Source organism: Ambystoma mexicanum, chromosome 6p (assembly GCF_040938575.1).
Source record: "Ambystoma mexicanum isolate Mex_15411 chromosome 6p, UKY_AmexF1_1, whole genome shotgun sequence".
Classification (NCBI taxonomy): Eukaryota; Metazoa; Chordata; class Amphibia; order Caudata; family Ambystomatidae; genus Ambystoma; species Ambystoma mexicanum.
The window spans coordinates 374100341-374127342 of NC_090935.1; the positions used below are offsets into that span (position 1 = coordinate 374100341).

Here is a 27002-nt window from a genome sequence, read left to right on the forward strand (position 1 = left end):
CGTTGCATCCCTCCACCCCTTCTTCCCCATATGCAGCGCGACAGCACAAGGTGGACCGAGGTGGTTAAAGCAAAACAAATATCAACTTGATTGAGGAATTAGCACCTTTTTAAAACAGAAGTATTTTGTGGACTTGCTCTGTTTTGGGGTAAAATATCTCACTGAAGAGTTATACAGTCGAATAGGCGTTCACTGCGTGGCTCACCCATACACGGAGAAACGTGTTCTACAGGTGAAGACCACTTATTTCGTTTATTAAATTGGCTGAAGGCGATCGCGGGTAAAGAATGTTAGAAAGATCAGTTAGGCCGCATAGTTTTGCTTCAATGACAAATGCAATGATGCCCTGAGATGGGGGTTCATGCGTGACCAGGCTGGAATGGAGTTTAATTTCGAACCCGACGACGTAGGACTTCAGTTGCCCCCTCTTGCACAGGGCGTGAATCAAGTGTGATTAACCGGTAACTATCCATTGAACTACCCTACCCCCAAAATATCCTTGACAGTGGACATTTCCCCACACAATACAGCACACCAAGCAACGTTTTGAGCCGCTTAAAGGGCTGGTCTTTTGCATTCCAATGCATTTTAAGGTTTTAATGCTACGTTTCCCAAGCTTAAACTGATTGTGAAGTCGGGGTGCCCTAGGATTCCAAAGGTGTGCAGGAAAGGCGTGGTCTGGCCGTCTGCTTCTGTACTCGGGTGTTTCAAGGAAGAAATAGCATGGGTAAATAAATGCAATTTATTTTTAGTAAAGGGCCTTTGGATTCAACATGTTATGTATTTGTGTCATTCATTGTTTTGGAACACTTTAATTTGCTTTATTTGTTTCAATTTGAAAATAGGACCAACCAAATAAATAAGGATGATGGTTTCTGCACAGATTTTCTGTAGATGTTACATTAAAATGGAAGCAGGGATGCTGGTAGCATTGTGTAAAAATTAAAACGGAAAGGTTGGTAACTGTCCATGAAATGTAGAGCAGAAATGCTGGTGCAGTTCCATTCCGGAGATGATAGACCTGATGAAACGTATTGGCATTGTCCCCTGTAAAGCGAAGCAGCCCCTCTGGTAACTGCTCATAATGCTTCATCAGTAGGATGGCAGGCTTCAGGGGTGCAGGAACCAGCATGGTTGGGTGATCAAGCCCCTGGTATCATGAATACACTACTGTGCAGAATCAGAAGGAGGCGGACGCTGTAAAGACATTTTCATTATATGGTTTATTGAATGTAAAATTAGGCCTGTCTTTCTCTGTCTACGGGGTGTTCCCGACCTATTTTACTAAGGTGCTAGTCAGTCAGTATGACTTTCTAAAACAATTCTGTCCACCATCCAAATCGAAACCCTACCACTAATATAACTAAGGCCAGGAGAATGACTCCCTTCTCCTGGTTGCTGTGTTTTGTCACAGGGTTTTCTTGATTCTATTGTTGAAATGAATAGACCATTCATAAATGTCTGGTTATCCTCTGGATTAAGTTCTGCAGTTCTTTTAGGGGACTGATATTTTCCCCTCCCTGTTTTTTTGAGATTGTCTTAGTTCTGTTCAGGCTCTTTCTATCTCTCTTGTAGGGTTCGAGACCCTCTTTTATATTGTGGGGAGAGACTCCCCTTTGGGAGAATGGACGAATTCCCTCAATTTATCACACTACCAACACTATCAGATGCAGGCGAGTCCATGGGTCGAAACGTGTCCACCGCACGTCCTATGGCTTCCATGACTGGAGACTGCATTTCCCCAGCAACCTTCCATCAAAGCACATACGCCATCGACTATAGGTGCCTTCCTCTAATGCAGTGGCATTCCTCAACGCTTATGTTAGCTTCCTCACGTTTCACAGGTATTCCGTTTAGTGCCTCAGTGTTTTTGTTTTATAACCACTTAGAATCCTAATTCCCTTGGACCAACATCAGGATTCTGCTCCACATTTGACTACTGGCTCGTCCCACTAGTGGACCTCTTGGAAATCCTTTGCTACTCTTCGGGTGACCTCTGCTCCATCAGGTCTTCAGAAATTGCATCCACATTTTATCAGGCTTGCCTGCTTGACGGTGTGTTGTTGCGCCTTTCTCCTGGACCTGATTGGACTCTGTGCAGGACTTACTGGACTTCTTCCTCTTCTCTCCAGCGATTCCCTGACATGTGCTGGTCACTCTTTCACTCACTCACATATCCCCTTAGATTTCTGTTCACTAATCCTTCTTTTCTCCCTCCTGAGTCCTGGGCACTTCCAATCTTGAGGTCTCCCTTCCCAGGGGTCACCACCTTCCCGTTGTGGGTTATTGTTACCCAGCAGGGAATGGGTGCGATGTGGGTCTGTGGGGGGTCACTCCGAGCGTCGGTCCTGCCACTTGGCCCTGTGGGGCCTGGCTGGAGTCTCCCTTCTCTGCCTCTTGGGGGTTCATGCTGGAAGGAATCGGAGCGGGGCTGCCTCTGGGAGTAATGATGACAAAAACCATGCAAAGCAGAGCCTGTAAATTGTTTTCAGTTATTTTGATACCACCAGCAGATTTAAATGAAGATCCGTGGGTGCTTGCCAGGAATTTATTTCCATGTTGTGTGCTGCTTTAAAATGAACAAAAAAAGGGATTTGTTTAATATCGTGTTTTCTATATCAACATTAAAGAGCTGAAAGCCTTTGTCAAATTATGACTGTTGCACCATTTTTTTTTGTAGTGTGTTTAAGTCCTGATAGTACATTTGCAAAACCCACACGAAATTCTTTATTAGGATGACATTACTTTGCTTATATTTGTAGTGTATTCAGGAGGTTGAACAAATAAAGCTTTACTTGTGTTCCTGCTTAACGTAAGGATTTATTAATCAAATTGTTTTTTTATGTGATGTGTACTTTTCATTTTATCTTTGAAATTAAACACATATTGTATCCTCTACAAGCGAGATGAGTGGTCACATATCTAAACCTTGGCTGCAATCCAGTCTTCAACTCTTGGATAAATTGTATGGTTCTGGGCAAATCATTTTCTTACTATGCTTTGTCAAACGAACTTGGATGGAGGTACCAGGTATTTGGGTTGCGTTATGGGGCAGTGAGGAAAGGAAATTCAGACGGCTGTTCAAAATTGCCCCTATAGTTAAAGGGTCCCCTGAGCTGCTGTAACTCCACCAGAGGGGTATACACATGCACGCTTAAACCTTTCTAAAATGTTGATAACCTCGGGAGTTTGCAGTATCATGCACTTCATGACGTGGTTTGTTGTTGTTTCTTATGCTTGCCCCATGCAAGACTGTCAGATGATTGTACTTTATAAATCTGGTACTTCAAGGTCCAGAATGTAGTTTAGTTTAGTTTATTACTTGTATTGCGCACCAAACCCACAGGTAGTTGGGCGCATCGCATAAGATTACTCACAGCTTAGTTGTACATAAAAAGATATTGCAGTAACAAAGTTGTTGTTTGCAGTCAAAGAGCATAATAATAGTTGACATTTTTACAATTTTTTACAATTTTCATAATAATAGCGTAGAGAATATATATACATTATATACAAAATGAATTAATGCAAAGTCTTTGTAAATGGCATACCGGTTGATGTCCGAGGTAGAGGAGGGTGAGATCTGGGTGAAGAGGGCAAACGCCAGAGTCGCGCTTAGCCATCAGAATCTTTGAACATTTTTATAAGGGTGTGGCGAAATTTTGTGTAAGATGGTTCTAGTCTGAGTGAGGTAGGGAGTGAGTTCCATAGTTGGGTAGCCTTGACCTGGAAGCTGTTACCTCCCACTCTGGCCAGTTTGAATCTGGGGGTAAGGAGACAATTAGTCTTTGAATGTCTGGTTAGTCTTGTCTCGCGTTTAGTAGTGATTGTGTCCATGAGATAGCGAGGGGCTACTTTGTTTACACATTTATGAGTGAGGGAGGCGACTTTTGAGTTTTATTTCGTCGATCGCAGTCAGCCAGTTGTAAGCTCTTCTGGTGTCAGAGATGTGGTCCCTCCTAGCAATTCCGAGCGCAGCTCTGAGGGCGTTATTTTGCAGGAGTTGGATTTTCTTAGTAGTTTGTTTGCTCGCCCCAATGTACATGGCATTACAGTAATCGAGTCTTGATAATATGAGAGCTCTAGCGAGGGTGATACAGCTGGCATTGGAGAGGAAGGTTCTGCCAGCTCTGATCAATTTACAGGTATAGGCTGTGGCCGAGGACAGCGAGTTTAACTGTTTGTTAAACGTTAAGGCAGAATCCAAGTAAAATCCTAATGTTTTTACTTCCTTGGCAGTTGTAATAATGTTGTTGTCAACGCTAAAGGCAGAATAATTTGGGCTTAGTTTCTTTAATGATAGTTGTGTACCCAGGATAATGATCTCTGTCTTGTCATCATTCAGGCATAGTTCATGGGAGGCCATCCATGCCTGGATGATGAGGTAAACCTTATTTACCAAGGCCAAATCCTTTTCATAATCACCGGTAATTGGTAGGAGGATCTGAGTATCATCTGCATAGTTAGTGTAGGTGATACCCAGATGATCCAGATCATCGAAAAGGGCCTTAGTGAAGATGTTATATAAGGTAGGCGAGACACATGAACCCTGTGGAACACCGCACGTGATGGGGATAGGGTCAGCAGAAGCAATAGGAGAGAAAACTCTCATGGTACGATCACTGAGGAAGGATTGTATACAAGCAATGGCTTCAGGGGAGAAGTGTGCTGCTGAGTCCAAGTGGCTGCACAAGACCTGGTGATCGACCAAGTCGAATGCAGCCCAGGTCCAGGAGCAAGAGGTGAAATAGTGTAATGGTGAAAATGAATGTGTGTTTCAACAACTTTTGCAAGTATTCCCACTTGAGTATTTTTTGAGGATTTCCCAGCTCATCTACAGCCCAAACGCCCATTTATTGCCCAAACGCCCATTTATTCAGCTGACGGCATCAGATAAGACATGGTGTCCCCCTTTTTTTAGGGATACCATCTCCATTCCTCAAGCCTTGATGGCATATTGTGATGGCTCCCTTCAACAATCTATGGGACCTACTATTGACAACTTCCAATATTCTGTACAGAAAATACCAAGAACGGTATGTTGTTCCCAGACATGGGGAAAGTATTGGGACAAGGAGGCCGAATGGAACAATGAGGATCAGTCAGAATGAGAAACGCTGAATGCGCTCTAGTGGTTGCGAACATATGATGGGTGCCGGGACATTTAAAAAAACAAAAAAGCCTGAAGGAGAGAGATTCTGCCTGGCGAGGTTTCGCCCGCTGGGTGATGACAGACGGACTGACAAGTCGCAGGCAGGACAGTGGAGCCAGCCGTCTCAGGTAGAAGGCCAAAGAAGGTCTAAAGTTGCTGGTCCGCCATGTGGAAAATGTGAGAGGAAGAGGAGAGACTTGCTAACAATCACAGGAATCGGAAAGCAGCGTCTGTGCCACCTGAATACGGAGAAGCATTTGACGGGTAAACGGGAACCGAGGAACCCTTCAAAAGGATTCTCCATGTCGTACAGACAGCCTTCAAGATCCTCAACGCAAGAAGTCTACAGAGGTCTTTCCCAGGCCTACGGTAACGGCCTACGCCAGCACCACAGCAAGCCTGAACCAACCGGGACATCGGGGCCCCCACTCGTGCACCCCGGTAGGAGGCCGGCTGACTAGGTTAGTCAGCGAGTGGAGGAAGATCACCACCGACAGTTGGGTGCTAAACGCTCTCGGCCAAGGATACACCCTGGAGTTCCAAGACAGGTGTTCGAGGATCCCTCCGGTTCCCCGTCGGGAGCAGCATATATCATATCCCTCAGCTTCTGGAAGAGGTACGAGCCATGCTGCAAAAAGGGGCGATAGAGCTGGTTCCCCTTCGGCTCAGGGGCTTCAGAGTCGATTCCAGATACTTTCTAGTCAGAAAGAAGACAGGGGGCTGGAGGCCCATCCTAGACCTACAACGTCTGAACAAATACCTAAAGTCCCAAAAGTTCAGGATGGCATGTTGCAACACGTGCCCAGACAACTGGAAAAAGGAGACTTCTTGACATCATTGGACCTGGAGGACACCCATTTCCATGTCCCCATTCACAAGAAATATCAGAAGTTTCTACGTTTCGTGGTGCAGGGACAGCACTACCAGTTCAAGGCCCTACTTTTCGGCTTGAACTCGGACCCCAGAGTGTTCACAAAATGCCTGGCACCAGTGACAGCCGATCTGTGTCTACAGGGCATACACGTATACATGCTGTTCCTAGGCGCCAGACTCAATACGGTGTCTTGCCTGTCGTCGCCCTCAGAGGAGAGGCTAGCATCCATTGAAATAAAGGTGAAACGGCTGTCGTCGAAGACAGATACAGTGCAGACCATAAAGTCGTTACTGGGCATGATATCGTCCTCCAGCTACGTTGTCTGTCTCTGCAGATGCAACCCCTACAGGAATTCCTGGACGCCCGCTGGATACAGGTGTCCGGAAGGCTTCACGCAGAAGATCTCTTTCAACAAAGAGTTCCGTCGGGCGATAGGGTGGTGGGGCGTCCGCTCCAACATCACCCGAGGCACGGGATTTCAAACCCCCCCCCCCTTACCAGGAGACAGTCACCACAGACGCCTCCCTGGAAGGTTGGGGAGCGCACACTGGACCTCTGCACACCAGAGGCCTGTGGCTGACGGTGGAGAAGGATCTTCATATCAACATCCTGGAGCTACGGGCAGTCTTCTGGGCCCTCAAGTTGTTCCTACCGTCTCTGAAACGCAAGGTGGTGAGGATCTTAACGGACAACACAGCCACCATGTTTTACATCAGGAAGCAGATGGGCAGTCGATCCCTGGCGCTCTCCCAAGGAAGCGCAGGATTTGTGGCGCTGGGCCATTGGACTGGGGATTTTCCTTGTCCCCCCTCCACCTGGCGGGAGCCAAAAACACCATCTCAGAATCGCTCACCAGGGAACTGCGCTCCTGCCATGAGTGGGATCTTCGTCAAGATCAGGTGGAACGTCTATTTGTCAAATGAGGCAGACCCCAACTTCCAACTGTTTGCGATGACAGAGAACCCCAAAGGCCAGAAGTTTGCCAGCAGATTTCACCAGCCGAGGAGCCTGGGGGATGCGTTCTCCTTCCCGTGGGAAAGGCTGTTTCTGTACGCGTTTCCTCCGTTCCTTCTCCTGCTACGAGTCATCAACACACTCCAACAGTGTCCATGCAAGATGATATACATCGCCCTGGAATGGGCGAGGCAGATCTGGTATCCATACCTTCTCAGCCGGTCAGTGTCGCCTCCGGTCAAGCTGCGAGAGGTTCCACATCTTCTCACCACAGAAGGAGGCGCAATTCTTCATCACGACCCAGGATCGCTGAACCTGAGGGCTTGGCTCCTGCAGCCCTAGAGTTTGGAAAGTTTGCCGGCAGAGTGCAGGAAGGTCCTCACCAAGGCCAGAGTGTTGACAACCTTTAAATGCTATGGTCACAAGTGGAAGCGCTTCGCTACGTGGTGCTGGTCAGAGGATTACCCCTCTGAGGGTCACGGCCCAACAGATCCTTCCATACTTGCTATCCTTGGCCAAAGCTGGGCTGGTGCTTGCCTCCATGAAGGTACATCTGGTGGCTATCTCCCGCTACACCAGGTCCCCAGGAAGATATTTGCTTTGGTCCCACTGACTCGTCAAGGAGTTTCTCAAAGGACTTTTCTGATCTTTCCCGCCAGTGAAGGCTCCTGCCCCAGCGTGGGAACTCAACATGGTTCTGACTACGCTCATGGGGGCTCTCTTCGAGCCTATGCATCAGGCCCCACTCAAGTTTCTCTTGTGAAAAAGTGGCTCCGTACGCTCCCCTCTTCCATGCCAAAGGTTCTGTTGGAATTTGACCTCAACCAGCCTTTGGTGTTATCTGTTTTTTTTCCCGAAACCTTTGTCGCTGGCGGGAAGGGCCTTGCACTCGCTGGACGTTGCTCGTGCCCTGAAGTTCTACGTGACATGCACGAAGAGTTTTCGTGAACTTTGGTCCTGTGAACCATGGGAAGGCCCTCTCCAAGGCTTCCATTTCAAGGTGGTTCTCCAGCTGCATCACGCACTGTCACTGGTTGGCGAACCCACTGCGGCCCGGCTGTACATCTGCAGGGCTGCTACATAGAGGTCCATGCACACCTTCATGAAGTACTACTGCATCGATAGGGATTCCAGGGAGGAGTCCAGCGTCTACCAGGCAGTGCTACGCAACCTGTTTGAGTTTAGTCAGTTCCAGAGGTAAGGGTTATTGCTTCTATTGAGCCTTGCCACCTCCCGTGGTTGTGTAATTTTGGACTGCTGTGTATTCGTTATTCATGAGCATGTGAATCCATGCCAGAACCTAGCTGGAGAAGGTTTAAGTTGCTTACCTCTAACTATTGTTCTTCAGCATGGTTCTGGCATGAATTCATATGCAAACCCTACCTCCATCTTGTCTGCGGCTCTTCTTGGTCATACTGCCACTTTACGTGCTTAACAAATCTGAAGATAGCTGCCAGAGGAGGGGCTTAGGGAGAGGACTGTCATTGGATGGGGGCAGAGGACCATGATTGCTTTAGAGGAGAAATTCAGTTTTTAAGTGAAAGTGAAACTGATTTTTCTTTTACCGAGGATTACCAGCCTGACGACGGGGAATATTCATGAGCATGTGAATCCATGCTGGATAAGAATAGTTACATGTAAGTAACTTAAACCTTACCTCTTTTTGTATTGGCATCTCCTGTTCTAACTTTCCCATCTGGTTTAGCATGGGGCAGAGTAGGCCAATTGTTCTCTTCATCGTTCTGGTCACAGCGGGTACACATAGCTGCTGCACAGTTAAGGAGTAGTGTGGGGAATTTGTACTACCATCGTGCTTCTGGGTGCTGTATCATAGGGCATGCAGGTAAACTTGACATTTGTGGTCTATTGGTACAGTCTTGTGCTTTTGAGTGTATACCATTTGGCTCTGAAAGCAGCTGCAAAGTCAGGCGTGATTGTGGGTTATTTGTTCTGCCATGTATTTCTGGGTGCCATACTATAGGGCACTCGTATACAATACCTCCCCTCTTTCCTTCATCGTTATTCAATCACATTTATCTGTTATATAGCCGCCCTTGCAGCCCAGATCTCTCTCTCTCTCTCTCTCTCTCTCTCTCTCTCTCTCTCTCTCTCTCTCTCTCTCTCTCTCTCTCTCTCTCTCTCTCTCTCTCTCTCTCTCTCTCTCTCTCTCTCTCTCTCTCTCTCTCTCTCTCTCTCTCTCTCTCTCTCTCTCTCTCTCTCTCTCTCTCTCTCTCTCTCTCTCTCTCTCTCTCTCTCTCTCTCTCTCTCTCTCTCTCTCTCTCTCTCTCTCTCTCTCTCTCTCTCTCTCTCTCTCTCTCTCTCTCTCTCTCTCTCTCTCTCGAAGCTGGTTTGGTACAAAGATAAACCCAATCCATATTAAGCCTACTCTTTTTGCAGTGTGCTTGAGCACACTTCAGGCCCATCACGCATCCACACACTTTGAGACTCAACTTGTTTTATAAGGAAACTTTCGAACACACTATCAATTGTTTGCACAACTCTGACACATGGCCCTTCAGTGGACCTTCACACACACGTGCTATCACAACACACACCTGCCTGGCTGGATTGCCCCTCACGATGTTGGTGAAAATGTTGCTCTATTTTCCAGTCCCCCTTTCGTATACCCACTCCTTTTCTCTCAGACTAGGGACTAGTTATCCCTATGGTGACGCAATATGCATACCTCTCGGACAAGCTGGTGCTCGGAAACTACAATGGTAGTGATTTGTTGTAGCATAAAAGCATCATAACTTAATATGAACTTTGTTCCTGCAGCGGTGGTTACCTACAAGTGGGCTCTTGTGTGTGATGTAAAGGCAGAAAAGTGTTCTGTTTTAGGATTACTGCCATTGTCTTTTCTAATTGCGCATTCTGTTTTTTGTTTAGAATCCTGTAAAGAGAATTCCAGACTCTCATGAAATTACCCTTCAACATGGATCCAAAACTGTAAGTGACAAGATGAAGAAAAGATTTTTACAAATATAATTTCAGTCTTGTTCACTCTGAGGTGAAGGACTGGACAAATTAAAGTGCATGTTTTGGGGCTTCTGGAAACCTGTTCTGCTTATTCACGTGTTCACATATTTTGTGCTACGCTTTGCTACTGTGAGGATTAATGGTGAAAAGGAGATTTAACTTGTCCTCTTTAATTTTATTTGCATGAAACCTGCCTTGGAGTCCATTGGGATAAGACTGGAGCACCCTTGACGGCTCTGGAAATATTGAAGTGTTCATTTTGCATGTAATGTGTTAAAGATGGTCCAATAATCACTCTGAGTTGAAGAGACAGTTAAAGGGTTTTTCATTTTCTTTTGGTGGGGCCTAGAGCATTCCATCTCTTTCTCATCTAGTTTTGATTCTCTTTCCTAACCAAAGCATCCATAAACCCTGGTTGACCCCTACTTTCACAAAGACTGGTTTGCTCTTTAGTTAGTTACCTGAATGCTGGCTCTCCAAATTCCCTCAGGGACTTCCTAGCTTTCCATCTCTCCAACGTTTAGTGTTCTAAGTGGAATGTGGACTTTGTCTTCAAAGTATAGTGTTTTGATTCAGGCTTTTCTGCCACGATCACACTCAACTCTTCTCCTTTTCCCTCTCTACACTCAGTCTCCCATCTTATCTCTCTCCCCTCTCCTCCTGATGTCTCACACTCTCTAGTTCTCACGTCCACTCTTTCAAGTTACTACTTCCTTCCTCCTCACTAACTACTACTCCCCTACTCCACACTCCTGCTACTCCCACCAACACACTACTACTCCCAACAACGTACCACTTCTCCTCCCTCCAACTACTCAAACACCCTCTATTCGTCCAGTACCATCCATTTCGCAACCACTCCTTACTCTAATCTCACTAATTAGTTGCCACACAAACATGCACACTGCAGAACCACTTACACTCCGAAACCAATACCTTATTTGCTCCATGAATTTCCACAAGTACCCCCCTCAAACCCCTGTGCTTCCTGCTGGTTTCTTGTGCAGCCTCCTTCTCCATCTCTGACCTCACCGAACAACCCTCTTTTCCTGCTTCCTGTGCCCTGTTTAATTCCCCCTACCCCCGTGAGGATTAGACCGCTTTCCCCGTCAAGTCTGGCCCTGTCTTCTCTACCAAGGGCCTGTATGTGCAATGAAAAGTCATAAGAAGGGGGCTATGCACCACCCACTTTTTCCGCATGTGCTTGCTACGTACCAAAGAAAAGGAGCAACTGGTCTCTGTCTTTCTCTTTATCTCTTTCTCTCTCTCTCTTTCTCGCTTTCTCTCTCTCTCTCTCTACTAGCTGTCTGCTACAGCGTTCGGGTCTTGGCAGGGCTGAGGTTTCTCTTTGCTTTCTTTCTCCTCTGTTATAGTTCTGGGTATTATTTCGTCTGTTATGCATGTCGGGCGCTCGTGCTGCTTTTCTTGCTTGGCCTTCACTGTTGGGTTTCTGCACCGGGCTGGTCTCTGAAAATGAAGAGAACTATTGGCCACTATCTAAAACATTAGGCAAGGTTGGAGATAACCGTGGCCTCTAAAAACACATGCTGACACCAACATTTAGGAATTGGGGCCCTCCACTATCACTGTCCAACTTGGGGGTATTGCTAGTTCTGATGTGCTCTTTGGTCCTACCAACCCCAGCTGAGAAGGGTTCTCATCCCTTCTTGACAAGGCCAGATTGCTGGCCTAGTCACAACTGTCAATGTTTGTACTATGTACTCTTGGTAACCTTTGTGTCGTAATAGTACAATATCTGAGATGGATATATATATATATATATATGTGCATGTATGTATATATTCACTGACAGAAAACATTATTAAAGTGACGTTATGGATAAGTTGCACTACTTAAAAGCTATGGAGTTCACTGACAAAAAACGTTAACGGAACGATATGTTTCAGTTGCTCTAAGAAAAACCTATCAAATTCAGTGCAACAAGTACTTGAAAGGAACATTACACTTACTTAGCACTAATAACAACCTGTTATGGTTACAAGTAAAACAAAAAAAAAACAGAAATTCGCCAGTTATGGTAACCTAAGCAACCATCACTTGCCCCACCACTGTGCACTGCTAAGACTAACGCCCATTACATCAAACATGACATCACAAATGTCATTGATGACATCACTGATCACATCACATGTCTGGCTCCCCCTTTTTTGTTCACTGACATATCTAGGCCAGGTGGTTTTCTTCACTGACAGTCAGGAACTAAAAAATCAAAAGGTACTATATTTGTAGACCTTACCCTTTTCATATGTTCTTGCAATACTTTCCTTAGGGTTTAGTCGCATCATATGATACATGTACATAGGGGAAGAAGCAAGCCTAAAACACGGCAATCATTTCTGTGCATGAAGGCCAGCAGTTAGATTATGAACACTTTCTGGTAATACTGCATCTGTTTTGCTTACTTTACTTTCCCTGTATATGCTTATATTTGTATCCGTTGTGGTCTCTTTGTTATGTGTGTAGTAGTACAATTATGTAGTAAGTGAGAGATTGATGTTTGTTTGTTTTATTTGCTTATATAGCACGCCAAGCCCAAAGGTATCTGGGCGCTTTCCTTAGGTACAAAGTTACAGAAGAAAATACAGAGCGAAATACAATAAAATACAAGGTGTATGCAAAACTATACAGGAATATACAAAATGCAGAAAATGTACAAGTTCTGAACATACTTGAGGTAGAAGCAAGCAGCAGGCCTGGGTGGCCTGTGAACAGATTGTACCTCGGCTATGGGCATAGTCGGTAAATCGGCTGGGTCAGAATTCTTTGTTATCTGCTCATTTGTTCAGTAATATTGCTCTGGTAACATATTTAGATTGGAGAGAAAGATGTGCCTACTGCTGGTTTAACTGCATGAATAGTCAGGTTATGGAACTGTAAGAACAGACATCACAAAGTTGAAAAAGCAAACAGCAAGAAGACATGATCACATCGGAATTAAGCCATAGCAGATCACCTTCTTTGTGTTAAACCTTGACAAAATCGTGTTTGTCTTTGAAAACAAAAGATGTAAGGTTGCAAATGATGTTATCCAGAAGTCTGCACGACTGTCATTGATGCATTTATATGTTTCCCCTATTTTATATAACCTGTCTATTTTTCAGGTGGAGGACAAAAAGACAGATTTTACTTATACACAATCAATTTAAGGGATGTAGAGTGGAATGAAATTGCACAATACACTGTCTTATATTATAGAAATGTCATGTTTTACTGTAGAAAATGATTTTATTCTATTGTGTTTAAAACCTTGCAAAATACAATTTTTAAAGGGGACAATACTTTCACTTCCTTTGGTATACTGAGAGACATAAATTGTGACTAAATACAACAGTTCACAAACCACAAAACTGCATTTTGAACTTTTGAAGAAAGTCCTACAATTCCTGATATACAAGTAAAAAAACTGGTGAAGGCGATGTCATTGTTTTTACAGATACTACACGGACAAATGTAATCATCCAAAACTAGCTTGTGTTTTTGTCAAGAAGATCGAGGGTGTATTAGAAGTCTAAGCAGCATCTAATCTAGGAATTGTTGGCTGTAATATAAAAAACATCTTGTTACTGTCCAGAAATAAATATTTAAACTTATTGGCTGTCTAACTTGGACGTTTCTCATGTGCTTTATTGGTGATGGGTAAGACAGTGCAAGAGATTAAGTCCAGAGTGGTTTTAGAAGGGATGAGAAGTTAATCATTTCATAATAAGAAACATGTGAGCGGGAATCATCATCATTATACAAGTTCATTAGATGTGTTTGAACTCAATGTATCGGACATTGGAAAATAAAATTATATAAAATTCAATACATACATACATCGGGTCATAACATTAAGAAATGAAGTGTGAAGTCGAGTACCTTACTTAAATAGTAAATAGAAGAACACCCAGTAATCATTACATAAAACCAGGAGACATTTCCTAATATTAAAAAAATCTTAAAATTGAAAACTGGTATTGTGCACAAAGATAGCTCATCTCAACATTATCAGAACAAAAAGGGCAGTGACTATTCAGTTGTGGTTCCTGGTTAATCCATTTGGACAATGTACGGATGGGCCCCTAATCGCCTTCACCCAAGTAGGCCCAGCAGTTAAGAAACGAGTACACCTTTGTACATAAAGCAAGTTTATTGTACAATCGTGAGGAGCTAGATGATGCCCCAGAGTCAAACTAACTGAAGTCTCGCCGAACCACATAAGTTGACACATTATATACATTTTTGCAACAGTGAAAAAACTCCTGTATTTTTTTTATTGCAGTGAACCCCCCCACATATGAATGGACAAAACCTATACAAAGAAATCCCCTCTTTCTCCATTTCTTACATTCTCATTGGCCACTTGTTATTTTAACTTCCATCTTCAGATCGTAATAGCACACCCCTTCTTGGGATTCGTCCGTTGTAGGTCGTGATATCATAACACAGTAAAGCATTTGTTGTACAAACATAATTCATCAGAAGTAACAACTAGTGATGAACAATAGGCCCCGCAATCTCCCTAGCTATCCCATCAGGATACTCCATCCTCAGACAGAATAGAATACTGTCTACAGGTGGGGGAGTAGCCCTCATAGTCAAGGATCACCTAGAAATAAGACAACTCTCCTCCAACCTAGGCGAGAACATAGACTCTCTCACAGCCAAGATTGCACTTTCTCCTAACACCACCATCACCTTTAATCTAGTATACCGTCCACCAGGCCCCATATCAGACTTCCAGGACAACGTCTCATCTGCTAGCTGAAAACCTCAAAACAACTACCAAAACTATTCTTCTAGGAGACCTTAACTTGGGACTCCATGACCAGAAAGATAGACACGCAACCACACTAGCACAAGCTCTCCAAGAATTGGGCTTTGACCAAAAAGTACTCTATCCTACCCACAGTAAAGGACGTACCCTTGACTGGTTAACATCACACCTATCCCATGGTCCGACCACTTTCTCATTCACTTCCTCATCCCCACACCGAACAACTCAGCTAAAAAAATCAATCCAGCACCGCCAGCCATGGCAAGAAGCACCCAAAATCTCATCAAAGAAAGGATTTCCCCCTATCTTTACACCCTCTCCACCAACAACCCTGCCACCTCAGACCCAGCCGCACTGGCGGATATCTACAAATCCACCATTAGCTCTGCTATAGACATCACCCCTCTCCAAAAGAAAGAATCCAAAAATACCAAACACTCCAATACCTGGTTCTCAGCAGAACTACAAGAACTACGAACCAAAAAACGCAAAGCCCTAAACATATGGCAAAGCTCTCCCAGCGCCTCCTCACTATCTTCATACAAATCACTGGCCACTCAATACAAAAAAGCCATAATTTCAGCAAAATCCTCATCTTGCAACGAAAGAATCTCTAAAGCCACGTCAGAATCCAAAGAGCTCTTCGCCATCTTTTAGGAATTATCTGCACCAGCCACCAAGTCACAAGAGATTGTCAAGGACCAAGCCTGGTGTAACACCATACAGTCCACCCTCCTAAATAAAATTGAGCTCCTCCAAGCAAAAATCCTAGTCCACCAAAAAAATATCACTCAGCACATCTCATCAGTATCCCACACTGAAACAGTGACTGAGAACAAAAAGACAAATCACATTACACCATTCAAATTTAGAGAAGTCTCTGAAACAGAGGTAGTTCATATTGTTAACAGAATCAAACCTTCCAATTGTAAAGGCGACGCCTGCCCCGCTAAACTAGTCAAAGACTGCGTAGAAACACTAGCACCATTTCTTAAAACCTTCATAAATGCATCTTTCAAAACCAACTCAGTCCCAACCAGCCTAAAAGAAGCTTGGGTGCACCCTCATCTCAAAAAACCCACCCTAGATCCTGAAAACGCCAACAACTATAGATCCATAACAACCGTTTCCTTCCTGCTCAAGATCCTTGATAAAGTTGCCTACACACAAATCCAGCAATACCTGGAAGAACATCGCATTTTAGGAAAAAGGCAATCCGGTTTCCGTCCAGGATATGGGACCGAATCGGGCCTACTAGATCTTAAAATCCAGCTCAATGACATCATGGACAAAGGTAAACCAGCACTCCTGCTGGACCTATCTGCGGCCTTTGACTGGGTCAACCATGACATTCTAGGCACGCAACTTCAAAAATGAAGCTCATTTCTCTCCCAAAGCCATCTCTTGCGTCAAATCTTTCCTCGAGGGTCGACTTATGAAAGTTTTTTCTGATTCAGCGAGCGCTACCCCCACCACTATCCACTGTGGCGTCCCACAAGATGTTGTACCCACCCGATAAAACAACTTCACCCTCCCACTGTTCAATGACAATGCTGTTAAACACTTCCTATCCACCAAAAACTGCCTGAGCGTATCCAGAGCCACAGTAGGCACCACATTGGACTTCTGCAATGCCCTATTCATGGGCACATCTGCAAAAAACCTAAATAAAATACAAAAATGCAAGTCACACAAAACAATGCTCTGCGAGCAGCCTTGAGCATCCCAAAAAGGGAGCGCATCTCCCTAGCCAGAAAAGAAGCCCACTGGCTACCAATAAAAGAACGTATACTGTTCAAATCCATGGCCATCACCCACAGATGCCTCTCCGCCAACGCTCCGCCCTATCTCTCTGAAAGAATCACACTTAATACATCCACCAGACCCACTAGGACACACCTGACCAACCAGACACACGTACCCACATTCAAAAGAAGTAAAGCCGGAGGGTCCAGCTTTCAACACTTAGCACCCAAAAACTGGAATGCACTCCCCACCACACTAAGGAACGAAAAGTCATACCACGCCTTCTGCAGACTACTCAAAACTACGTTGTTCGACTAACCCTCTCCACTCCACCCTAGCTGTCCCATTGTATGTCACAACTGAATGTAAATGTAAATAAGCACAACTGTATCCAAATACGCTCTCTATTGTCTCTACTTTATACCATGTATGTTATGTAACAAGTAAGACTGCTTTCAGCGCCACGATGCCCCTGGGCATTTGTGCGCTAGCCTGATCCCTTTAACTTTAATTGTAATTGCACATGGTTTGCATGGATACTCCAACAACATGAGGAAAGCAGAAAAAACAAGTTCCCTTTGAACTGGCGATAACCATCTCATCCACCTCAGCTTTTACTGACGTCCAGGAACATCTAATTTAAATCCCTATCATTTCAACATGCAAGGCACATCTGAGAATACAATTGAAACTCCTGGGTATCAATGACTTCAGCCTTGAGCTTTAGTTTACCCCTGCGTCCCTTTGCAAAACTTCAATGCAATTGGAGATTACATCTGCCTCCTGCGGAACTACCAAGCCATAAACATTGTGTCCTGTTTAACGGCTGACCATCTGCTTGGTTAATCATTGTTGCTCTCCTAGCTCTCAATCCTGCAGAACTGGGTTTCCCCAGCCACCTGAAAATTTCTGCACAAACTGCTTGTTGCAGAGTCTAAATGAATTCATAAAAGCTCACTAAATACAGATTTAGAAATTCCCTTTTGTATGTCCCTCAGTGTGCATGCATGTTTAATAAATATACTCTCTCCTTTACAGTGGGTGCTTCAGGACAGGCCCCACATCCTTGCATACATGTTATCACGCCTCTTGTTGCCTGCTTCTGGGCAATCAGTGATACACCATGTTTGAATTGCATTTATTTCATTTGGCGGTTTTAGCATTTTATCTTTCTACATGCGTGCAAATCTAATGTGTATCAATTTAAATAAAAAGTAACATTAAAGTAACATATCCCATGCGCAATTAACTACACTGGATACATATGACATTGCAACATCCCACCCAGGTCCCTGCACCCCTGACACAAATATGGCACTTGCCACATGAACCACTCTTCACCATGGGGACCTTTCCTGACAATCCCAACAGGAATCGGGCATTTAACGGCAATAGTGTCAAACAGAGCTTGTCCACTGGCACTGTAAAATTTAAATAAGGATGTATACCTGCGGAGGAAATTGACCTATACGCTAAACGTTTTACCTCTTGGGCAGTACCATCCTCAACATTCCCCTCGTGGGTGCACCCAGCTTCCTGAATAACTATTTTATTTGTATCTTGGAATAGACAAAGCAAGTGCACTACAGGCTGAAGGCTTGAACAGTGTTTTGGAACATGTCTACACCATGGGATCTTATTTGCACTGGCATGACGCATAATATGAACTGGAGTAACATTAGACCATGCAGCATTGCTGTTTGATTGAGATAATAACCAGGTCTGAAGTGGGACTCTATCCCATAGCTGCGACATTGGGTTGACAACTAATTCAAGGTGTTATGTATAACCTGGTGCTCAGGTTGGAATACCCAAGGTTCGGCGGTAGAATTGATTTTCTGTTACTTCCAACTTGTTTGAATCTTCAAAGTTCCATACCTACGCCATACAACCCCATTGCTTTGGCACACGCAATCTAGATGTCCATAAAAATTGAATTCTAATGTCTTGTGGCCTCGCACGGATTCCACATTTTTTATATATTCATATTCTGCTTTGCAGTCTCAAACTTCTTCGACAGCAGGGGACGCTATGCAGCATTGGTGCCCCTCGACAGTTAACATTCTCATGTCCAGACGTGACATCAATGATAGTATAAATATCACAAACTGTGTCTGTTGCCTCGGTTCCATTTCTCTGCATGCACAGCATGCTCTCGGAACGGTTCGAATCACCTGCGCGATTCTCTTTGACTAACGTATTACTTTCTGTGTTTTATCACAACGTCTATGTTGAAAACAGGCTTTAAGAGATATGCGGACTGTGACTCGAAGATGTTGTTCACTGATCTGCACATGATTTGTCTCTGGTGCCTCGGCAAAGAACATGAAGTCCTCTAATGCAGCTCCTGCCAATCTGTGACCTGTAAGGTCTTGAAAGAGAGTAGGTCAAAGCTCACCCTCGGTCGGTCGGTTTCTAAATCAGTCTTTTACACCTTCGAAAAGGAAATCTTCAGAAGGTAGGAGTTCCACCGGAGACTAGTTTACAGAAAGGCCAGAAAACACTCCAAACATTCAAAGTGATCAAGATCTAATTCCCCATCACTCCTCTTCTTCGTCGTCACGGAAGAAGCCTATAAACAACACCATTGTTGTCTTCAGATTCCATGCCAGACAGAATTCGGGTGTGTTTTCCCAAAACACTGCCTCCGAATGAGAACATTTCTGGAACATTTCTGGTTTCTTGAAAAGGCTATTGATCCCACCATGTCTTCCAAGACTGGCAGGGTATCAAGTAAGGCTTAGACCTATGCGCCCAAAAGACAGAGCGACCTCAGAGATGTCTCAAGTAGTATGAGAGCGCAGATCCCTGAGCTAACAAAGCCAAAAGCTTCTGTAACTTCCACCTTGAAGGAGTCGAAGAGACCTTCAAAGTTGACCTCAAAGCCAACTTTGGGATTCAAACCCCATTCTAAGACATAGTTCTTCAAATCCTTTGGGTCCATCTTCGAGGAAGATAGCGTCATACCTTTTGGTTAACAACGTTTTGGAACCCCTAATGTTGCAGAAGAATTGATTTTGGATCAATCTTGTTTAGAAGATTTATCTTCATGTTTAAATGAAGCCAGTGATCTGGATACCTTCCCTGAGGTTGAATTTGACACACCAGATTTCCACTCTCACCCAAATGCAGCGTGTAGGACAGTCATGAACAGGGTAATTGAATATTTGGGATGGGGGCAGCCTGCAAAGGACATTACCCGAGATTGTCTAACAGACCTCTTAAATGGATGCCCTCCTAAAGATTCTGTGCTGTACTTCCATACAGCACTAAAAAATAAAATTTGTGAAACGTGGCAAAAACCATACACCACCCTGGCTGTTAAGGATTTTTCTTTAAGTATAGGCCTTCTTCTGTCGTTCCTGATCTCCTCTCTAGGCACCAACAGCAGAGAGATTGGTTGTACAGGCGGCAACTGCAACTTCAATGGCCGTATCTTATCCAACCATACCTCTGGATAGGGAAGATAAGAAATATGATGCTCTCGCTGACTCCTAGAGTAAATTCAGTGGTGTTTATTAAAGCCTTTTGAGAGTCAGAATGACAGACTGATTCGCAAGGTTCTTTGTGGTCTGATGGAGCTGAGAATTTTGGTGCTTGGGCCGTCGTCTTCCTCTCTCACTTCCCTGGGCTTCGTTCCCACCTCCCTACCCCAGACATCCCTATCAGGTTGTTTAGTGACTCTCAGATCGGTAACCCCCATCTGTCTGTCTTCTTCTCTACACTTTAGTTGTTTGCCCTGGGATGATGGCTACCTGACTCCCTAGGGAACTTCTAACTTTCCTTCTCCTGTCATCGGTTAGAATGCAGGGAATAGGGAATGGTGCCTTCTTTTGCCCAGTATCACGCTCACACCTTTTACACACTCTCGTACCTTAGCCTTCACTATACTCCCACCATGTTACTGTCCCTCCAATCGTTGAAGAGCTGTACCGTCTTTCCAGCTATCACTATGTTGCCTTCATCCTGAAATACCTTCAATATTGCCACTTTATGTTGAAAGATCAAAAGGCATATTGTGATAATGCGTGCTGGTCTACAGCTTGCGGCTTGGGTATGGGGCATGATGTACTTGCTCAATGGTATATGTGCAAGGGGACGCCAATATCAAGTGGTCATGGAAGAAGCCATAACGGAAGTTGTCGCAGTCCGCCCCTTCCAAGTTTTCCAGGACACCAACACCAGATTGTTGCATCATGATCTATTTTCCTGGTCCGCGACCTTTTCTCCCAGGTTTTGGACTTCTTTGATCAGCGCGTTGTTGCAGTAGTTTCATGGTAGTTCTCAAGCGCGCTCATACGTTGTTCATTATCTGTAGTGCGTTCAGCCTGGGCCTCGAGCTGAACATTGATGTCCTTCAACTCCCGCATAATATCTTGTACCTCATTATGTGTGTCTTTTGTGCACTGACCAATAGTCCACATCTCTATTAAGATGGCTTGTCGTTGTGCGGGGACGTCCATCTCGTCCCTGTGTCTTGGTGATCTGCATGGAGCCACTTATGAGGCTGTATGTGCAGTTGTATGCTCAAACTTGGATTCAGATTAAATGTGTAGCAAAGCACAGTAGCATGGTTCACATCCAGTACGGTCTGCTGCCCTTGTTTAAGTGTTCAATGATGCAGTCAGCAGGCATGGAAAAGGGGCAGAGTTGGAATAGCCAGAAAGGAGGTGTAAGCAGGGCAAAGGGTCCCACAATATTGGTATCCGTTTGGGCTGTCTTCATTTTCCTCCCCACCCTTTTCCTGTGGGCAGTGTACCTTGGGTGTGATGTCATAAGGCAAAGGGCACTTGTTTAAACAACCTGCAATAGACCCCTTGCAGCAGGCTTGCTTTAGACCAATTCCCCTGTGTTAATTTGCCTTTAATTGGAGAGTGGCAGCCCCTCATTCGTTGATTAATCTCTGGACTTCCATAAGGACAAGACAAATTAATTTGGACCTCTGTTAAGGGTACTATCTACCCCAAAGTTGACTGCCACAGTGGGAAAGACAGAAAGCATTCAAGGCAGAGGAGAGCTCTGCCCCCTAGCCATCCCCAACAGAGTGTGACTGCTATTGAATCAAGGCTTCCGTGCTGGCTGCACCGGGACTAGGCCCCAGTCATTTGGTGTGGGTCAATTGGCACAGGCCACTACAACAACTGAAATTTCATTCGAAGCAGTTCCCTGTCATGAAGCCTTGTCTACAGGCTGCTTCGCTATTGCCTTCATAGGCGCGTCTCCTGACTTTGCCACTGTGTCCTGATTGGGTATCTCAGTCTCAAGGGAAGCCCCAGGGGCTCAGGGTCAGAGCTCCATCGTCCCCATCCTCCATCGCACCCTTGTATCTAGGACCTTGAGGAGCTGTTTTGTGCTGCTCCTAGTACTCTGGGAAGGGAAGCCATTGCATGTCAATGTGCGAATATGATTCCAGTAATGGTGCCATGAAGCTTTCTATCTCGTAAATTTCTTTGGCTTTGCGCAGCCATTCGATTTTAGAAGGCAGCGCGCTCCCCTTCCATTTTATGGTCAAGCAAACTCGCGATGCAAAGAGCAAGTTCCTCAGCTGGTTGGGAAGGATTAAATACTGTTCCTCCACCAGTTCCAATCCAAGAAGGGGGTGGGGTGAGTACTCTTTCTATTCTCTCCACGTCGTCAATCCATTCCAGGATTTCCTTCCAGTAGACATGGACACAGGGGCAAACCCACCCCTGATTCGAATAGGTACAGATCTGTGCGCAATCTCGCCAGCAATAAGGGCTCACGCCTGTGTACATTTTCACTAAGCGCTGTGGGGTTATGTGCCATTGCATGAGGAGTCTACTGTTCATCTTATATTGAACCGATATGGTGTAACTCCAAACCGCTCTAGAAATTGCAGCCCATCCCTCCTGATTGTCATCTCACTCCAAATCCCTCTCCCACTGCACAAAGTTGTGGGGCATTGGCAAGTGTCCTCTTTGCAAGAGTGCACTGTAGAGTTTTGCAACCAGTCCCTTTGTGCCTATGTGTGTGCAAGATATTTTAAAAAGGGAGGAGACTTCCATGTAACTTGTCGTTCCATCTAGAGTCTGTGAGGCCCCCTTTCAGTTTTAGATATGGGAGGGGTTGGCTCGTCAGGCCCTGCTGCGCCTCTTCCATTTCCTCCCTTGTCAAGAACTCCCCTCTCTCCACATCTGGCCTGTACTAATTAGCCCTTGCTCGTATTGGGGTTGGAAACAAATTGAGTCTATTATGCAATCTCCGACCAGGGGGGGCCCATATACAGCTGAGGGGGGAGGGCCAGGTGGTGACCCGATGCATGTTTGGCTTTTTCCTCCATAATGCCCACAGGACCCCTAGCATCGGGTGTCCTCGCGCCCTTCGCGTAAATGTGTTCAAGGGGACCCAAAGCCATTTTCCCAGTGTGACCGGAGAAAAAATGTCCATTTTTCAGATGGGACCCACTGTTGGCTGTCGGATTCTCTAAGGTGGTCCAGTAGCACTCTGAACTGGGTATGCCACCTTTATTTTTGGCGAGAATCATTGTTTTATATGCTATGCAGGGCTTTTCCCCCTCCCACAAGAAAGCTAACAGTGAGCGCTTGGTTTTGGCGTGGAAGGAGCCGTGAAGGATCACTGGGAGCCACTGCTAAAGGAAGAGCCGTCTCAATAGCGCATTCATTTTTATCACCATCAATCTACCGGCCCATGAGAGGTTTAGTTTTGCCCACTTCAGTGTGTCCCCCTTTATTGCATTCCAGAGGGGCGTATAATTTGCCCGGTACAGATCAGTTGGTTTCATCATGGTTATCCCTAGGTATCGGATGTAGTTGGCCGCTTCTTTTAACCCCCAAGTTGTAGGATTTGGGCTAGGGAAAGCATTCGGCTCTCCCAGGACCAGCACCTTGGTTTTGCTCTTGTTTACGCAGAAGCCTGAGTGGATCCCATACTTCTCGATCCTGTACAGGAGCTTAGCTACAGTTTGCTGCGGTTCCGTTAAATAGTCTGATGCCCACAATAGAGGTGTCTTAACTTATGGATTGCGCCAAGGGTTCCATTACTAGGGCAGAAACAACGGGGGATAAGGGGTAGCCCTGCCTGGTTCCCCTAGTTAAGGCAAAGGAGGGAAATGCTACGCCATTGACCACCACTTTCGCCCTGGTGTTGCGATATAACGCCTGTGCCCCTGAAATCCAGCGAGGTCCCAGGTTTGCCTTCTCTAATACCTGATTCATGAATTGCCATTTCACCCTGTCAAAAGCTTTTTCAGTGTCGACCGAGATCAGAGTGGGGTGCATGTCTCCAGCGTCGACAGATGCTATTAAATCTAGGGTTTTGCGGACGCTTTCCGAACCCTGCCACCCCTTCACATATCCTACTTGATCATTGTGGCCCAGCATGGGCAGAACCTCAATGAACCTATTGGTGAATATGCTGGCGTAAACTTTGGCATCCACATTTAGCAACAAAATCATCCTAAATGGGCCACATTCTAGTTTTCCCCTGCCTTCTTTGGGCAACACAATCATTCTAGCCTCTGTGAAGGAAGGGGGAGCCCGCCCTGTGTCCATGATGCCGTTGAATAACAGGGTCAAAAAGGAGGATAGAGCTCCCATAAAGGTCTTGTAATATGCAGGGGTGAAGCCATCCTGCCCCGGGGCCAATCCCGTCTTTAGTTTGCAAATGGCTGCATCCACCTCATCCACAGTAATGGGAGCGCAAAGTTTGTTGCTAGGTTTGTCTGAGTCCAGGGGGCACAGTAGGCCATTGCCAACGGCTCCAGGAACCTCAAGACCTCGTTCTGAGATGAACTCCAATCTGAGGTGTACAATTCACCATAAAACTGGGCAAAGTGTGTGGTTGTGTCCGCCGGGTTTTCCAATGTTTCCCCTGTCTTTGAATTTTATATATCGCTCTTTCGGCACTTTGCCCTCTTAACCTAGCTGCGAGTAGTGTGTGGGCTTTATCCCCTTTCTTGTAAAATGTCTGCTTAACATAACGGACGTGAGTTAACGCTTTGCTTTGCCATACTTCATTCAACTCTTGCCTGAGCTTTTCGACCTCCCCCAATATTCTGGTTTTGTGCCCCCCCCATCCCTTAAGGTCCTCTTCTTTCTGGCTTATACTTTTTTTTTTTTTAAATTTGTTTAGTTGGGCTTCACGCAGCAATCTCTCCCTTTTGATAAAAGATCCTTGTACTGGTCTGGTCTGACCAGCCTAAAACCTCACTAGGAGCGCTTTTAATGTTGTGTTCGAGTACCGCCTCTAGGAGGATGTAGTGTATGCGAGAAAAAGTGTTGTGGTGGGGTGAGTAAAAGGTGTATGCCTTTTCCAGTGGGCGCTGGGCCCACCAGGCTTCTACAAGAAGTGCTTCTGAATTAGGCCGCTGAATATCACCATTGGTGTCCCTATAGACATTTGTGATCTGCAAACCCAGGGCTGCGCTATGCATTATTCCAACCCCACCTCTTTTGGCCGGCCCTGATGCCCATGTGGTGCCCCCTAACCATTTGCCCTTTGGGGTGATTTCCTCCCCACACCTGAATTTGGTTTCCTGTATAAAGAGAATGTCTAGGAGGGCCTGGTTGAAGGCTCTCATCCGCATTGATGGCTTCTGAGGCGAGTTAAGACCTTTTACGTTCAATGACCCCATTGGTTGTGTGCTGCCGCCCTTGCAGGTATTGATTGGCTGTGGCATGGAAGTGAAGGAATGACTTGTGTAACAGCGTTGCGTGCCTTTGTGCTATTCATAGTTGACTTTTGAAGGACCCTGGATTTTGACCCATCATCCCCCCTGCATCTCTGTTCTGACTCCTTTGGTCCCCCTCCACCCCCCTCCCAAATGAAACGTGAAGACCCATCAAAAACGGGGGTCTCCCTAAAACTGGAGATGCCCTAAAAAAACCATAGTGCTTTAATAGGTGTCTCCCGAGGGCCCACAAAATATGGCCTCAACATGTTAGCGACTTATCGGCGACTTTTCACATGATCATTGTCTTGATCGCCCAGCTCAGTGAGCGAGGAGTAGTTGACTGTGGAGTGGCCGGTTTCTTGAACTTGGACAGGTGTGTTTCCATCTGTTCTTCTAACACGACTTTGTCTCTGTGTATCCAGCACTATACTTGCTCCAATCCATCTCAAGTCCCCTTAATGTGTTTGCTGTAGTTAGGCGACTCTTTTTTTTAATTTCAGGGAGTGTTTAGTCTCTTAAATTTCCTTGTGCCCTTGGATCGTCCTCTTTTTTTGGGTTCAGGGGCCAATGGATTTCCTGACCGGTTCTGAGGAGGACGGGAGTTCTTCCCGTTCTGCGGGCTCCGGTCCTTCTGCTAGTCCCCGCAATGGAAACAAAAGGGTGGCGTCCTGCCACATACATTTAACTCTTTACATGCAAATTCTCTGTAAAGGCTTTTAGAATGTTCATGCTTTGTATAGAAAGATCTGTTTTTAGCTTACTTTGGATTAGACGAGCAAAAACACATAGCTTTTTATTATTTAGCAAGTGTTTTAGGTTGCAGAGGAATCTCCACACTTTGTTTTTTTTTTTTACATATGTAGTACATTTTTTCGGGGAGTCAACAAGTTCTCAATTTTTCTTGTATTCATATTTTGTAAATTATAGAAAAAACACATATTCAATACACAATTAAGTGAACATTCAAGTACAAATATATACACACAAACGTGCAGGTCAAATGCAAGACAGTGAGAACAATTACGGTTGGCCTTTAAACAAACACGATTTCTTTGCAATTGATATTGAAAGGCAAACCGACAATAAATACAGGAACAATCAAGTTCAAAAGTTGTCATTAATGCATCCTTCTTTATATTTTTGAAGCACACTGGATGGTCAAGGTTGACAGATAAAGGGGTGACCTAGTCATCGGTCTACGTCTGGATGTATATCAAACAATGAAGCGGAACAGGGGCGGGGGTTCCCCTTCTAGGTGTTCTGTCCCGTGATGTTTAGGCAGGATGGTCGTATAGCCTTCATAATGGGACTAGACCGGGTCTCCCTAGACTGGGTTTGGTGTGGCGCATCTTCCAGAAAGGAAGGGGCGAAGGAGCCTGTGTCCGTGTTAATGGGGGAGGGTGATCCTACTGTAACACATATCATATGGTGTTCTGTGCAGCCTCTTGGGAACAGGTAAAGTAGCATATGCTGGTGAGGTCTGCAGATGCTGAAGCCTGGTAGCTGGCGCCATAGTTTAGTGGACCAACTTATTCTCCACAGTGGTTGGCGGGGCATGTAATTTGCAGTCAGTCCTGGATGTATGTTGAAATTGGAGTCTCCAGGTGTGTGAAGCCCAGCTAACTGGAACCAGGTGCGTGTCACTCGAACTGCAGGAGGAAGATTCTTCTGTGTGCTGTAGACGCAAAACATTGTTCCTCCTCTTCCGAGACCACTCTGTATTCCTCATTTCTGTGTTCGAACAGAAGTGCAAAGGGGAAGCCCAACCATTAGCGGATGGCATGTTCTCGTAGCCAGGCAGTTAGGGGGCGACAGTCTCTCCTTTGAGCGAGGGTGGTAGCTGACGGATCTTTAATTTTTTTTACCC

The 27002-nt window shown here is 45.3% G+C and overlaps 1 protein-coding gene across 3 annotated transcripts in view; it reads left to right on the top strand.

Moving 5' to 3' along the window:
- WDR70 (WD repeat domain 70) overlaps positions 1 to 27002 on the top strand; it is a 2341596-nt gene that overhangs the window by 652719 nt on the left and 1661875 nt on the right. For all 3 annotated transcript variants that reach the window (XM_069627151.1, XM_069627149.1, XM_069627150.1), the window contains exon 5: positions 9870 to 9929. In XM_069627151.1, the coding sequence (XP_069483252.1) occupies positions 9870 to 9929 (60 nt within the window). The remainder of the gene's footprint in view (positions 1 to 9869; positions 9930 to 27002) is intronic.